The sequence below is a fragment of the Cherax quadricarinatus genome, chromosome 31 (genome assembly GCF_038502225.1).
Source record: "Cherax quadricarinatus isolate ZL_2023a chromosome 31, ASM3850222v1, whole genome shotgun sequence".
NCBI lineage: Eukaryota > Metazoa > Arthropoda > Malacostraca > Decapoda > Parastacidae > Cherax > Cherax quadricarinatus.
Genome location: NC_091322.1, coordinates 11,015,883 through 11,033,407, shown reverse-complemented (window position 1 = coordinate 11,033,407; position 17,525 = coordinate 11,015,883). Strand labels below are relative to the sequence as shown.

Below are 17,525 nucleotides of genomic sequence, written 5' to 3'. Positions count from 1 at the left end.
TGAAAATTTTAGAATGGTCGTAATTTTAAATGAGTTCTTGCTAATTGACCAGTTTTACCTATTCGGCAGGAGAGAGACACGCGCACACGCGTGCACACACACACACACACACACACACACACACACACACACACACACACACACACACACACACACACACACACACACACACACACACACATACACACACATACACATGTATATGCGTACGCACATACCACAGGCCTAGTGTCTAATCGACATGTGCCTAGGACAAAATGGTAATTAACACACACCCTCACACACACACACCCTCACACACACCCTCACACACCCTCACACACACCCTCACACACACCCTCACACACACCCTCACACACACCCTCACACACACCCTCACACACACCCTCACACACACCCTCACACACACCCTCACACACACCCTCACACACACCCTCACACACACCCTCACACACACCCTCACACACACCTTCACACACGCACCCTCACACACACCCTCACACACACCCTCACACACACCCTCACACACACCCTCACACACACCCTCTCACACACACACACACACACACACACTCGCAAATACAACAGGCCTAGTGTCTAATCGACATGTGCCTAGGACAAAATGGTAACTAACACACACACACACACACACACACACACACACGCAAATACAACAGGCCTAGTGTCCAATCGACATGTGCCTAGTACAAAATGGTAACTAACACACACACACACACACACACACACACACACACACACACACACACACACACACACACACACACACACACACACACACACACACACACACACACACACACTCACACCCTCACACCCTCACACACACCCTCACACACACCCTCACACACACCCTCACACACACCCTCACACACACCCTCACACACACCCTCACACGCACCCTCACACGCACCCTCACACGCACCCTCACACGCACCCTCACACGCACCCTCACACGCACCCTCACACACACACACACACCCACACACACACACACACACACACACTCACACACACACACACACACACACACACACTCACCACATGCCACACACACACACACACACACACACCCTCACCACACACACACACACACACACACACACACACACACACACACACACACACACACACACACACACACACACACACACACACACACACACACACACACGTGCACGCGCACACACACGCACGCACGCACACATACAGCAGGCCTAGTGTCTAATCGACATGTGCCTAGGACAAAATGGTAACTAACACACACACACACACACACACACACACACACACACACACACACACACACACACACACACACGCACGCACGCATATACAACAGGCCTAGTGTCTAATCGACATGTGCCTAGGACAAAATGGTAACTAACAGAGAGACAGACAAACACACACTTACACATATACTTTACAACAGGCCTAGTGTCTAATCGACATGCGCCTAGGACAAAATGGTAATTAACACACACACACACACACACACACACACACACACAGTCACGGGTCAGTCCTAGGACCTGTTCTGTTCTTGGTATATGTGAACGACATAACGGAAGGGATAGATTCAGAAGTGTCCTTGTTTGCAGATGATGCGAAGTTAATGAGAAGAATCAAATCGGACGAGGATCAGGCAGGACTACAAAGAGACCTGGACAGGCTACAAGCCTGGTCCAGCAACTGGCTCCTTGAATTTAACCCTGCCAAATGCAAAGTCATGAAGATTGGGGAAGGGCAAAGAAGACCGCAGACACAATATAGTTTAGATGGCCAAAGACTGCAAACCTCACTCAAGGAAAAAGATCTGGGGGTGAGTATAACACCGAGCATATCTCCTGAGGCACACATCAATCAGATAACTGCTGCAGCATACGGGCGCCTGGCAAACCTACGGATAGCGTTCCGATACCTCAGTAAGGATTCGTTTAAGACTCTGTATACCATCTACGTCAGGCCCATACTGGAGTATGCAGCACCAGTTTGGAATCCACACCTAGTAAAGCACGTCAAGAAATTAGAGAAAGTGCAAAGGTTTGCAACAAGACTAGTCCCAGAGCTACGGGGATTGTCCTACGAAGAAAGGTTGAGGGAAATCGGCCTGACGACACTGGAGGACAGGAGGGTCAGGGGAGACATGATAACGACATATAAAATACTGCGCGGAATAGACAAGGTGGACAAAGACGGGATGTTCCAGAGATGGGACACAGACACAAGAGGTCACAATTGGAAGTTGAAGACTCAGATGAATGAAAGGGATGTTAGGAAGTATTTCTTCAGTCATAGAGTAGTCAGGCCATGGAATAGCCTAGAAAGGGATGTAGTGGAGGCAGGAACCATACATAGTTTTAAGGCGAGGTATGATAGAGCTCATGGGGCAGGGAGAGAGAGGACCTAGTAGCAATCAGCGAAGAGGCGGGGCCAGGAGCTGTGACTCGACCCCTGCAACCACAAATAGGTGAGTACAAATAGGTGAGTATACACACACACACACACACATGCACACGCACACGCATGCACGTACACATATGCAACAGGCCTAGTGTCTAATCGACATGTGCCTTGGACAAAATGGTAATTAACCCATGTTTCAAAGAATTCCACAAGCTGCAGCTGTTCTAGGAAAGTGTCCAGTGATTGTACATATGTATATATATTATAGAACAATAGTAATAAACATTTTTTTATATTGTTTGTTTTTGTAAACAATATGATGATGCTAGTGTTTTTGCTGTAATTGTGTTACATTCAAAGAATGTATATATGAACATTGCACTATACTTTGGTCTCACAGGCCACATAAGTTATATGAATAAATAAAATAGTGAAAAAAAAAAAAACCTTCTAATGCAAGTAAACCGAAGTTTACCGGGTGAGTGGCATTCGCCACTGTTGCCATACGCGGCTCATTTTTTGCCAACTTTATCCCTCTATACCTCGGTAAGTACTGATCACAAATTTTTTTTGAGGGGCTTAAAACAGTCAGAAAATTAATCTTAACATTTTCATAGTACGTATTGTGAACTTCTTTTGTACTTCTTTCATTTTCTAAAGTAAAAGGACACAAGTGAAACTAATGTGACATTTTATTGTGGCAACGTTTTGCTCTCCAGGAGCTTTAATAAGCCGTTACAAACAGTACATGGACACACAGGGTATATACAGTGGACCCCCGTTTAACGATCACCTCCCAATGCGACCAATTATGTAAGTGTACAGTGGACCCCCGGTTAACGATTTTAATCCGTGCAAGAGGGGTAATTGTTATGCGAAATAATCGTTATGTGAATGAATTTTCCCCATAAGAAATAATGGAAATAAAATTAATCCGTGCAAGACACCCAAAAGTATGAAAAAAAAAATTTTACCACATGAAATATACATTTTCCCACACACAAAGAGAAGGATACATGCACAATAGTAGAGTAGTACATGCACAGTATATATTGTGCATGTACTAGTCTACTAAATGAAGAATAAATGACACTTACCTTTATTGAAGATGCAGCAATGACTGATGAGACACTGTGTCCTGGGAGTGCCTTTTCCTCCTGAGTACTGTAGGTCCTGTTTGGCATTTTCTTCCAGAACAGGCCTTATCACACTGTGTATGCCACTACGATTCTTAAATCTCTCAAACCAACCTTTGCTGGCTTTAAATTCACCAATATGAGCACTAGTTCCAGGCATTTTTCCCTGTTCACCTGGGTGTTAGTCGACTTGTGTGGGTTGCATCCTGGGAGATAAGATTAAGGACCCCAATGGAAATAAGTTAGACAGTCTTCGATGACACTGACTTTTTTGGGTTATCCTGGGTGGCAAATCCTCTGGGGTTAATTGTTTCTTGGTATTCTCAATAAGCCACACCAACAACGGTGCTACAGCAGCAGCAGCAGCTGACAGTGCAGCAGCAGCAGCAGCTGACAGTGCAGCAGCAGCAGCAGCTGTACCACCAATAGTAGCGATGGTTGATTGGGGTTTATTATACAACCTGGCCAGCTCGGAGACATGCACTCCACTTTCATACTTATCAATGATCTTTTTCTTCATCTCTATTGTAATTCTCACCCTTATTGCTGTAGGGTTGGCACTAGAAGCTTTCTTGGGGCCCATGGTCACTTATTTTCCAGAAAAAGCACCGAAAACACTGTAATAATACGAAATATTCCGATTGTATGCTTGGATGTTACCGCGGAGGCTGGCTGGTAAACAATGCCACCGGCGGAACATGTGAGCGCGTCTCGGAAGAAAATCGGTAAGCGGGTTTTTAAGCGGTATGTGAGGCAAAATTTTTGCAATTAAAGTAAGCGGTATGCGAAATAATCGCTATGTGATGCCATCGTTATGCGGGGGTCAACTGTATTTATGTAAGTGTGTTTGTACGTGTATGTTTGGGGGTCTGAAATGGACTAATCTACTTCACAATATTCCTTATGGGAACAAATTCGGTCAGTACTGGCACCTGAACATACTTCTGGAATGAAAAAATATCGTTAACCGGGGGTCCACTGTATATGCTCAGAGTGAGTGAGGTGTAATACTAGTGGTAGTAGTAGTAATACAAGTTGTAATAGTAGTAGTAATACTTGCACATGAGTAAAAGGTTATAAAAGCTATTACTTGGGTAACACAAAAATAGGTTAGACAACACCACTCCTAACAAATTTATAATCCTTCCCAACAGCCAGGTTGCATTGAACATTTCCAAGGTACTCGCACAAACTAACACTAGAGTTGCCATCACATCCAGCACTTCCATAAGGGATCTAACTAGGACAAAATTGATCTACCATGAACCAGTCAGTGCAGGAGTTTACATTATACCTTGTGGAGGCTGTGACAAGATATATGCAGGTGAAACAGCTAGGAACCTCGAAACATGCCTTAGTGAACACATTAATGCATGTAGGAATGATAACTTGAACAATGCCTGCATACAACAATGGAATTCCACCAATCACCTCATGAAATTCAGCGACGCCCGACTAGTAATCAGAGAGCCAAATTACCATATTGTATTACTACTACTACTATTACAACTTATATTACTACTACTACTACTACCACTAGTATTACACCTCACTCTGAGCCTATATATACCCTCTGTGTCCATGTATTGTTTGTAACGGCTTGATAAAGCTCCTGGAGAGTGAGACGTTGCCACAATAGAATGTCACATTAGTTGCACTTGTGTCCTTTTACTTTACAAATTGTCAGTAATTCTACCAACATTAATACATTCTTCCATTTTCCTCTCTTTCCTCTTCCAAGTGCTGCTGCTGCACTTCTGTCTTGTACTATGGGGTGCACAGGCAAGTATAAATTTATTGATGAAATACTGAGATTCATCACTAACCCCTTTACAATGAACTTCTATTGTACTTCTTCCATTTTTCCCCTTCCAAGTGCTGCTGCACTTTTATCTTGTACTATGGGGTGCACAGTCAAGTACAAATTTGTACAAATGTGTAGTCTTGGAGACTTCAAACGCTAGTGTACTGAGTGGCTGTAAGAAAGAGATTGAGATACAAGACCCTGAGGCACTGCGCTTCCCGTTTCCGTGACCCAAGTTCTCGTATGGCGTACAATTCTGACTTGTCGGAGAGCCCGTCATAACTCCGAGTTGTCAGTAAACGAGTACATCAGTAAGTGAGGAGAGGCTGTATTGTAATAAACAGAATAAATGAAATCAGCTCTAATGCACATTATTTAAGTACGCATAATGGTCAGAGAGCCCATCATAAGTCTGAGTCATCAGTAAACGAGTACGTCACTGAGAAGAGACTGTAGTTTAAAAAATATAATGTAACATTTATTGACTAGTTTTAATATTCATGATCTTATTTTGCAATTTTTACTTAGATCTAGTTAATTGGGAGTTTACCAAACAGTACTGTATGCACTTCTAAACTCTAGTGTGGCAAATACATTAGTTAATATTTTTTATGTTTTTGCAGCGAGCAGAGTGTGTGCAGTGCGCGTGCCTCTGTCATGATATACGATGATGTCAACAAAAAGTGGCTACCATCCGGCACATCAACTGGGCTCTCCAAAGTGCACATCTACCAGCATACTGTAAATAACACCTTCAGAGTGGTGGGCAGGAAACTTCAGGACCATGAGGTGAGGACAGGTGTTTTGCCATCTCATATATGATTTCTATAGACACCTATTGTAATATGTCACTCATCATTATTATGAAAAGTTTTGCATATTTCATCATCAGACTTTCTAAAAATTTTGATATAACTCACCAGTTGTCTCCCATGAAAATGTAGTGACTCAATAAAGGAAACATATTCACTATCATTTTTTAGTCCTATTTATATACATACTGTTGGTTTATTATGCTATTGAATTACCATAATAAATGCAATAACTAACAGAAGTCAACATGAATGTTAAAATTTGATGACATATACATAGTGCTGTAAGTCAACCTTATAACATTTAAAATTAACAGAGTTCAGCCTAAATAACCACAGCTTCAAGTGGAGGTTAAGTCAAGTTACAGCAAAATTAAGGATAGATAATATCCTTGCTGCTTCTCTAATATTTCATGGTACAGTGGAACTCTGATTTTCGTACTTAACCCATTCCAGAAGGTTGGTCTAAATCCAAAACGTATGAAAACCGTATTAATATTTCCCATAAGAAATAATGTAAATCCAGTTAATCCATTTCAGACACCCAGAAGTATTAACAAAAAATATATTTTATAGAGAATAATTGTAGTTTTGAATACAGAAAACAGTAAGAAATAAATATAAAGGACTAATGAAATGGATAAATGAACATTAAAAATCACTTTTACCTTTGTTGAAGTCTTGTTGGCATATGGAAGACAGTGAGGAGGGGAGAGGGAGGAGAGTTTATTGTTTGGAGACAGGACAGAATACTTGAATATGATGCTAATATCAACTCTACGGCTTATTTATCTATCACAATTCATCTAGTATGACATAATAAACAATATTAATACCATACAAACATGATATATACTCTAGAATGAATAAAATATATTATTACGTATGTGATTAGTGGTGGCTGCAGCAGCTGCCATTCTCCCTCCTGCTGTGACTACATATCTTCCCATTATTATAAGAGAAAATGGAGTGTTTGTGAGGCTAACTGCATTACATCACAGTTTCATAAGGAAAACATTGAAGCAATGTACGTAATTTATAAATAAGAAATACTGTAGAAAAACATAATAGAGAATGTAAAGAAATAAAGTGGTTATTGTATGCATACTATAGTACACATTTACCTTGGAGGAGATACTGCCAGAGGTTGAGGGTGGTGGAAGATAGCACAGGGCAGTGTATGTTGTCAGTGGCCCTTAAACCTCCAACAACATTGGAGGATTTTCGTGTCGTCCTCTTTCTATTGCTTAATCGCTGAACTTATTTGCGACACTCTTAATGCTACACTTTATTGCTGGCTGGCACTATAGCCTTTATTGACCCCTGCTGCTTTAGCATCGTACATATCATAGAATCACTGAATCACTGAAGAATTCTATCATATTTCTCACCTTCTTTACCAAAGGGCTGGCACTGGGAACTTTCTTTGGGTCCATGGTGGCTTATTTTGCAGTCACAATCAATAAACAAGGACAAAAATTGCAAAATATTTCGGATGAATGCTTACTCAACCAGTGACACAGCCAGACTGACAGCATTCCCAGGTGGGTGGACGCATATGATACATATGATACGTATAATTTCTGGATTGAGGTACAAAATCCGGACCAAAATTTTGCCCAAAAAAGTGTTCTAAATCCGAATTGTACGATATGAGGACCATACGAACACCGGAGTTCCACTGTATATATATCATCTGCTTTTATAGTACAGTGGACCCTCGGTTTTCATGATTAACCCTTTGACTATTTTGGTCGTATATTTACGTCTTGCGCGCCACTGTTTCAGACGTATTTATATGCGTAAATTCTAGCGGCTTCAAATCAAGCAGGAGAAAGCTGGTAGGCCTACATGAAAGAGAATGGGTCTGAGTGGTGGGTGTGCACCCTGTGAAAAAAATCTGAGACTCAGTGGTGCATTGTGGAAATGCCATCTTGGTAATCCATTTTCACCATGCCTCGCAGTAAGAAGTACGTCACTCCTCGGTGGATTGGAGGTCTTTTGTTCCCAAGTGATAGCTCTAACAGCGATGGAAGTGTCAGTGAAAGTGAATTCCATGGTTTTGGAGAGGGTGTGACCGAAAACAGTGCCCAAGATAACGTAATTAGTAATGAAAACCCAGATGACCCACGACCTTCCACCTCTGATGCTGGGCCGGCTCATTCATGTTCACCTGTACCAGGACGAAAGAGGAAACTATTTGCCGCCGCCGCCGCCGCCGCCGCCGCCGCCGCCGCTGCCGCCGCTGCCGCTGCCGCCGCCGCCGCTGCTGCTGTTGCCACTACCTCTTCCTGCCTATATATAGCCGTCCTTCTCCACTTTTGGTTAGTGTGACTTTGTAAATGGTCCAAGTCGGACCGAAACGTCGTCGTAAGCTCCTCTCTTCTATGTGTGGGTTATTTTTGTGTACCTGATAGTGAAGATGACGATATTGTTGCGATGGGTATGAATGATGTGAGTGAGGCAGCAGGTGGTGGTGGTGATAGTGATGGTGGCACGAGTCATGTGGCACCAGCAGCAAGCCACGCTACTACCGACACTGCTGACTCTGCTCAACTACAACCAGCCTCACCCAATCCCACACTCTTACAACAACCTCAACCACAGCCTGCACAACCACAACCACGTTTCAATATCCAGAACCCACCAGCAGACCGCATCTGGGATTGGCAGCAAGGTGGTGAGTTTGTTCCCAGTCCCTATGACTTTGATGAAACACAAAGTGGAATACGAACAATGCTACTGAGCTGGAATGCTTTCAGTTATTCTTCGATGAACCCTGATGGACATTATTGCCAGGGAAACCAATGCATACTATGAGTGCACCATGGCAAATACAATTCTTTCAACAAGATCACGGCTACACCAGTGGAAGGACACAACTGGGGCAGAGATGTACCTGTTCTTTGCCACAATAATGCTTATGCCACATGTGTATAAGCACACTGTCACCACATACTGGTCAACAGAATGCCTGATTTCAACCCCAGGTTTTAGTGACATTATAGGAGTAAATCGTTTTTTGATACTGTTACGTATGTTACACTTTTCAGACAAAACAAGGCCTGACAGAAGCGACAGGTTATATAAGATCAGAAATGTGTTTATGTACCTGAAACAAAAGTGTTGCATGTATTTTTATCCCTTCAGGAAGCTTGTTATTGATGAGTCTTTGATTTTGTTCAAAGGAAGACTCTTTTTCAAGCAGTACATACCAAGCAAGAGGAAACGCTTTGGTATAAAGTTATTTGTACTGTTTGATTGCAAAAGTGGTCTCGTTTTGGATATCATTGTGTACACTGGCAGTAATACATTGAGAGATACCAGGAATTTATTGGGTATCTCTGGTGATGTGGTTCGAACAATGATGGAACCTTATCTTGGTAAGGGGCATATATTATATACCGAGAACTGGTACACAAGCCCCATACTCAGTGATTTCTTGCGAGTGAACATGACAGACGTATGTGGCACAGTACGTGGTAATCGTAAGCATATGCCAAGGTTCGACTCTGGCACTCGCAGAGGTGAGGTGCAGGCCTTTGCTGCCAATGACATCATGGCATTTTGGTGGCATGACAAACGTGATGTCACATTGCTGACATCGGTTCACCGAAACGAAATGGCACACACTGGCAGGCACAATAGAGAGACCAATGAACCCATTCTTAAACCTGCAGCTGTCATGGACTACAACCTCAATATGCGCTTAGTGGACAAATGTGACATGCAGATTGGGTTTGCTGATTGTGTACGCAAGAGTTATAAGTGGTATATAAAACTTTTTTTCCATCTAATTGATATTTCCATGCTAAATGCCTATAACATATACAAGTTGAGGACCAACAACAAACCAAAATATGGTGAATTTTGTTTGCCAGCCATCAGACAAATAATCGTCAAGTGCCAAGGAGCAACACCTGCAATAGACCAGTGCCCACGAAATTACCAACACATGCCATCTCGTTTGAGGCCTGGTGATCACTACCCCATACAACTGCCTCCTACTGCTTTCAAGATAAGTGCTCAGAAGAGGTGTTTTGTATGTGGACATACCACAAAACGCCCACAAACATGCAGAGACACTCGTTTTATGTGTGAGGAGTGTCAAGTACCACTCTGCATATACCCATGTTTCAAAGAGTTCCACAAGCTGCAGCAGTTCTAGGAAAGTGTTCAGTGACTGTACATATGTATATAGTATATTATGGAACAATAGTAATAAACAGTCATGAACCGTCGTGTCATTACGATTTCGTGAGTAATAAACAATGTTTTGTATTGTTTGTGTAAACAAGTTTTATACACAATCTAATAGTGATAATGTTTGTTCAGTTATTGTGTTGTAAACAATGAGTGTATATTTGAACAATGCACCTTATTTTGGTCTGACAGGCCACATAAGTTACTTAGAAAAAAAAATATTGGAAAATACAAGAAACCTTCGAATTGGAGTAAATAAAAGAATACTGGGTGGGCGGCATTCGCCGCTGTTGCCATATGCTGCTCATTTTCTGCCAACTTTGCGCCTCTATATCTCGATAAGTACTGATGGCAAAAAAAAGTTTTTTTAGGCTTAAAACATTCAGTAAAATAATCCTAACATTTTGGTAAGAATTTTTTTTTTTTTTTCAAATATTTTGCGACATAGAATGACATTTTGAGAAAGGGGCCTGCGACAGCCAAAGGGTTAATCTGTTCCAGAGAGCCTGATAAAACCCGAAAATCACGAAAATTGAAATAATTTTCCCCATAAGAAATAATGTAAATCCAATTAACCCTTTGACCATTTTGATCGTATATATACGTCTTATGAGCCACTGTTTTTGACGTAAATAATAACCCAACAAAAAGCCGCAGTAAGAATAATCACTAAATCCCATCCCTGGCAACACCCCCCCCCCCCCTCCACTCTTCATAGATCTAAACTTACTCCCTGTACAGAACATCCACAATTACTACTGTGCAATCTATATCTACAGGACCTTAAATTCCAATATTAATAACCTTGACCTAAAACGCTTTCTTGATAGTTCTGACAGTATCCACAGGCATAACACCAGACACAAACATCTCTATGACATTCCCCGTGTTCGACTAAACCTTTACAAAAATTCAATGTATTTCAAAGGACCTAAAATCTGGAACACCCTACCTGAAAACTCTAGAACTGGAGACACATTCATCACTTTCAAAACTTCAGCTAGAAAACATCTTATCTCCCTGATCCACCCCGACAACTAACTACATGATAACCACCTGGTGGTTCACAATTACACTCACTCACCCACTGACTATAAACCCAGAAATACTAATCTTAATCTTAAAATAATAAATCCTAACTAGTCATAAGTTTGCCTATGATACTCCAATATAGACACTTTGTATTGTGCCAAAACAAAAGCATTCACGTTGCTGAACTCGCAAATTATGATGTAGTCACTTAGCCTTAATACCATAATCTGTAAGGATTTAATGTTAAGAATTAATCTAAGTCTGCTCAAAATGCCTAGCCATGCTAGGTGTCCTAGTGGCCCCCTCTGTAATTAGCATTTTATAACATGTAAACCACACAATACCCAAAACCTGTAAACCCCACATTGTAACCCTTATAGAGAATAAACTTGAATTGAATTGAATATATATACTCATAAATTCTAGTGGCTTCAAATCAAGCAGGAGAAAGCTGGTAGGCCCACATGTAAGAAAATGGGTCTGTGGTCAGTGTGCACCATATAAAAAAAATCCTGCAACACGCAGTGCATAATGAGAGAAAAAAAACTCCGACCGTTTTTTTTAATTAAAATGCCGACTTTGTGGTATATTTTCATATAGTATTTATGGTTGTATTCTCGTTTCCTTGGTCTCATTTGATAGAATGGAAAACATTATAGAAATGGAGATGATTTTGATTGGTTTTATTATGAAAAGAACCTTGAAATGGAGTTCAAAGTAGGGGAAATGTTTGATTTTTGCCGATGTTCAAAAGTAAACAAATGATGTCATTTTCCAATAAATGTCCAAGTAGCCATTCTAATATGCAGTCATGAATGGGTTGATGTTATTTATACAATTATTACAATATTGCAGAAGTCTGCATAACAGTAAATCTTCTGTTTTTTGTTTGAATAAAAATTCAAAATAGAAAGCAAGAGTAATATCAGAGGGGCCTGGAGACGTGACTGACGAACAAAGAAAATGTTATTTTAGAGCCAGGAATGTCTACATTGTTCATTCTGGACCCTATTTTGAAATTGTCATATTTTTTAACTTTCGTGAAATTGGCCAAATTGCAAATTTCGGACCATCTTACTGGGTAGTTGAAATTGGTAAATGGGCAGTTTCTTGTACTCAGTCGATAAAAAAAAATGGAGTTCTAAAGAAATAGCTATGAGTTTGGTCAACTGGAACAATGGAATTAGCCGAAATTAGGGCTCAAAGTGGGCGAAATCGCTGATTCATAAATATTGCCGAGGTCGCTAACTTCGCGAGAGCATAATTCTGTCAGTTTTCCATCAAATTTTGTTTTTTTTGGTGTCATTACAATCGGGAAACGATTCTCTATCATTTCGTAAGAAAAATAATTGGGGGGGGGAATTTTGCGACACCAGGAGACACCTCAGGATTTGGGGTTGTGACAGTCAAGGGGTTAATCCATTACAGACACCCAAAAGTATTAACAAAAAATAAATTTTATAGAGAATAACTATAGTTTTACATACAGAAAACAATGAGAAATAAAAATAAAGCACTAACGAAATGAATAAATGAACATTTAAATCACTTTTACCTTTATTGAAGAGTTTTGTTGGCATACGGAAGGAGGAGAGTTTATTGTTTAAAGACAGGACAAAATACTTAAATATGATGCTAATATCAACTCTACTGCTTATTTATCTATCAAAATTCATTTAATATGACATAATAAACAATATTAATAACATAGAAACATGATATATACTCTAGAGTGAATTAAGTACATCATTACATATGTGAGCAGTGGTGGTGGTGGATTTATCAGGGTCACTGACAGCATAAGCCATACATATAGTGGTGGTGGTGGTGGCGGCAGCAGAGGCCACCACCTTAATTTATAAATAAGAAATATGTACACTTTATAAATAAGAAATATTTACACTTACCTTGGAGATGCTGGCATTGGTTTAGGGTGGTGGAAGATACGTAGGCTGCGTATGTTGTCATTGGTCCTATTTACCTCCAACAACATTGGAGGAGTTAGTGTCATGTCCCTTTTCTATTGTTTAATCGCTTAACTTACTTGCTACATTGTTAATGCTACACTTTATTGCTGGCTGGCCCTATAGCCTTTATTTACTCCTGCTGCTTTAGTATCATACTTATCATAGAATCACTGAAGAAGGCACATTCTCCCCTCTTTCTTCCTCCTCCACTTTGGTACCTTGCTACACGTTCTTTATTGAATTCTGTCATGTTTCTCACCGTCTTTACCATAGGGTTGGCACTAGGAGCTTTCTATGGGCCCATGGTGGCTTATTTAGCAGTCACACACAATAAGCAAGCGCAAAAAACAATGGATTATTACGAAATGTTTCGTATAATCTTGCAGGGTAATGTTTACTCACCAGAAAACAATGCCACAGTGACTCAGAATGGTGTGTGGGGGGCTTTGTGTGCGCGCGGGCACTTGGACATGTTTCATATGACCGACGAAACCAGAGGGAATTAACAAAAACAGAGACTATATTTTGACGAAAAAGTTGGCAATAACCAAAAATCACGAAATCAGAGACAAACGAAAACAGAGGGTCCACTGTACAGGTTGGCCATCACTAACCTGGCATCATCAGGACCTGTAGGGTGCTGGATTAGTGATTTTGCTGGATTACAGAGTGGTTAGGTTAGAATATACTTAACCCAATGGCAATATTTACGCATTGGCAATTTCAGCCACTTTACTCCCTATTTTTGGCCCATTCCATTGTTACAGTCTACCAAACTCATAGCTATTTCACTAGTATTCCTTCTATTCTGTTGACTGAGTACAAGAAACTGCCCATTCCTCTATTTCAACTACTGTACTCAATAAAGTGGTTAGAAATCCGTAATTTGGCCAATTTCACACAAATTTCAAAATAGGGTCCGGAATAAACAATGCAGACATCCCTGACACTAAAATAACATTTTCTCTGCTCATCAGTCATGCCTCCAGGCCCCTCTTGTATTACTATTGCTTTCCATTTTGAATTTTTATTCACACAAAAAATAAAAAATATACTGTTATGCATTATTGTAATAATTGTATAAATAATGTCAACCCATTCATGACCACGTATTGGACCGGCCAGTTGGACACTCTTGAACATCGGCAAAAATCGAACATTTCTGCTACTTTGAGCTCAATTTCAAGGTACTTTTCTTCATGAAACTAATCAAAATCATATCTATTTCTGTAATATATCTTCCATTCTATCAAATGAGACCATAAAAACGAGAATACAGCCATAAAAACCATACGAAAATACACTGCAAAGTTGCTGTTTTACACCACTGTTGCAATTTTTTTCTCATTATGCACTTTTTTTTATATAGTGCACACTTACCACACAGACCTATTCTCTCATGCAGGCTCAAATTTACAGGTCACAGCTTATATGAATGAGCTGAGCTTACGGCAACCAACATTGGCTTCAAAGTCACCTAGCTTTTATGGACAATGTACGGTGTATGTGCTTTACACGATGAGAAGCATTTCTTTTATTCATCGTATGAGGCGACTAAAGTGCCGGGAGCAATGGGCTAGTAACCCCTTCTCCTGTAGACATTTACTAAAAAAGAGAAGAAGAAAAACTTTATAAAACTGGGATGCTTAAATGTGCGTGGATGTAGTGCAGATGACAAGAAACAGATGATTGCTGATGTTATGAATGAAAAGAAGTTGGATGTCCTGGCCCTAAGCGAAACAAAGCTGAAGGGGGTAGGGGAGTTTCGGTGGGGGGAAATAAATGGGATTAAATCTGGAGTATCTGAGAGAGTTAGAGCAAAGGAAGGGGTAGCAGTAATGTTGAATGATCAGTTATGGAAGGAGAGAAGAGAATATGAATGTGTAAATTCAAGAATTATGTGGATTAAAGTAAAGGTTGGATGCGAGAAGTGGGTCATAATAAGCGTGTATGCACCTGGAGAAGAGAGGAATGCAGAGGAGAGAGAGAGAGAGATTTTGGGAGATGTTAAGTGAATGTATAGGAGCCTTTGAACCAAGTGAGAGAGTAATTGTGGTAGGGGACCTGAATGCTAAAGTAGGAGAAACTTTTAGAGAGGGTGTGGTAGGTAAGTTTGGGGTGCCAGGTGTAAATGATAATGGGAGCCCTTTGATTGAACTTTGTATAGAAAGGGGTTTAGTTATAGGTAATACATATTTTAAGAAAAAGAGGATAAATAAGTATACAAGATATGATGTAGGGCGAAATGACAGTAGTTTGTTGGATTATGTATTGGTAGATAAAAGACTGTTGAGTAGACTTCAGGATGTACATGTTTATAGAGGGGCCACAGATATATCAGATCACTTTCTAGTTGTAGCTACACTGAGAGTAAAAGGTAGATGGGATACAAGGAGAATAGAAGCATCAGGGAAGAGAGAGGTGAAGGTTTATAAACTAAAAGAGGAGGCAGTTAGGGTAAGATATAAACAGCTATTGGAGGATGGATGGGCTAATGAGAGCATAGGCAATGGGGTCGAAGAGGTATGGGGTAGGTTTAAAAATGTAGTGTTAGAGTGTTCAGCAGAAGTATGTGGTTACAGGAAAGTGGGTGCGGGAGGGAAGAGGAGCGATTGGTGGAATGATGATGTGAAGAGAGTAGTAAGGGAGAAAAAGTTAGCATATGAGAAGTTTTTACCAAGTAGAAGTGATGCAAGGAGGGAAGAGTATATGGAGAAAAAGAGAGAGGTTAAGAGAGTGGTGAAGCAATATAAAAAGAGAGCAAATGAGAGAGTGGGTGAGATGTTATCAACAAATTTTGTTGAAAATAAGAAAAAGTTTTGGAGTGAGATTAGCAAGTTAAGAAAGCCTAGAGAACAAATGGATTTGTCAGTTAAAAAATAGGAGAGGAGAGTTATTAAATGGAGAGTTAGAGGTATTGGGAAGATGGAGGGAATATTTTGAGGAATTGTTAAATGTTGATGAAGATAGGGAAGCTGTGATTTCATGTATAGGGCAAGGAGGAACAACATCTTGTAGGAGTGAGGAAGAGCCAGTTGTGAGTGTGGGGGAAGTTCGTGAGGCAGTAGGTAAAATGAAAGGGGGTAAGGCAGCCGGGATTGATGGGATAAAGATAGAAATGTTAAAAGCAGGTGGGGATATAGTTTTGGAGTGGTTGGTGCAATTATTTAATAAATGTATGGAAGAGGGTAAGGTACCTAGGGATTGGCAGAGAGCATGCATAGTTCCTTTGTATAAAGGCAAAGGGGATAAAAGAGAGTGCAAAAATTATAGGGGGAGAAGTCTGTTGAGTATACCTGGCAAAGTGTATGGTAGAGTTATTATTGAAAGAATTAAGAGTAAGACGGAGTATAGGATAGCAGATGAACAAGGAGGCTTTAGGAAAGGTAGGGGGTGTGTGGACCAGGTGTTTACAGTGAAACATATAAGTGAACAGTATTTAGATAAGGCTAAAGAGGTCTTTGTGGCATTTATGGATTTGGAAAAGGCATATGACAGGGTGGATAGGGGGGCAATGTGGCAGATGTTGCAGGTGTATGGTGTGTAGGTAGGTTACTGAAAGCAGTGAAGAGTTTTTACGAGGATAGTGAGGCTCAAGTTAGAGTATGTAGGAAAGAGGGAAATTATTTCCCAGTAAAAGTAGGCCTTAGACAAGGATGTGTGATGTCACTGTGGTTGTTTAATATATTTATAGATGGGGTTGTAAGAGAAGTAAATGCGAGGGTCTTGGCAAGAGGCGTGGAGTTAAAAGATAAAGAATCACACATAAAGTGGGAGTTGTCACAGTTGCTCTTTGCTGATGACACTGTGCTCTTGGGAGATTCTGAAGAGAAGTTGCAGAGATTGGTGGATGAATTTGGTAGGGTGTGCAAAAGAAGAAAATTGAAAGTGAATACAGGAAAGAGTAAGGTTATGAGGATAACAAAAAGATTAGGTGATGAAAGATTGGATATCAGATTGGAGGGAGAGAGTATGGAGGAGGTGAATGTATTCAGATATTTGGGAGTGGACGTGTCAGCGGATGGGTCTATGAAAGATGAGGTGAATCATAGAATTGATGAGGGGAAAAGGGTGAGTGGTGCACTTAGGAGTCTGTGGAGACAAAGAACTTTGTCCTTGGAGGCAAAGAGGGGAATGTATGAGAGTA

The 17,525-nt window shown here is 40.6% G+C and overlaps 1 protein-coding gene across 2 annotated transcripts in view; it reads left to right on the top strand.

Moving 5' to 3' along the window:
- The window catches only part of ena (ENAH actin regulator enabled), a 127,622-nt gene that overhangs the window by 40,307 nt on the left and 69,790 nt on the right, over positions 1-17,525 (top strand). For both annotated transcript variants that reach the window (XM_053789115.2, XM_070090198.1), the window contains exon 2: positions 5,988-6,153. In XM_053789115.2, the coding sequence (XP_053645090.2) occupies positions 6,022-6,153 (132 nt within the window). In that variant the 5' untranslated portion in view covers positions 5,988-6,021. The remainder of the gene's footprint in view (positions 1-5,987; positions 6,154-17,525) is intronic.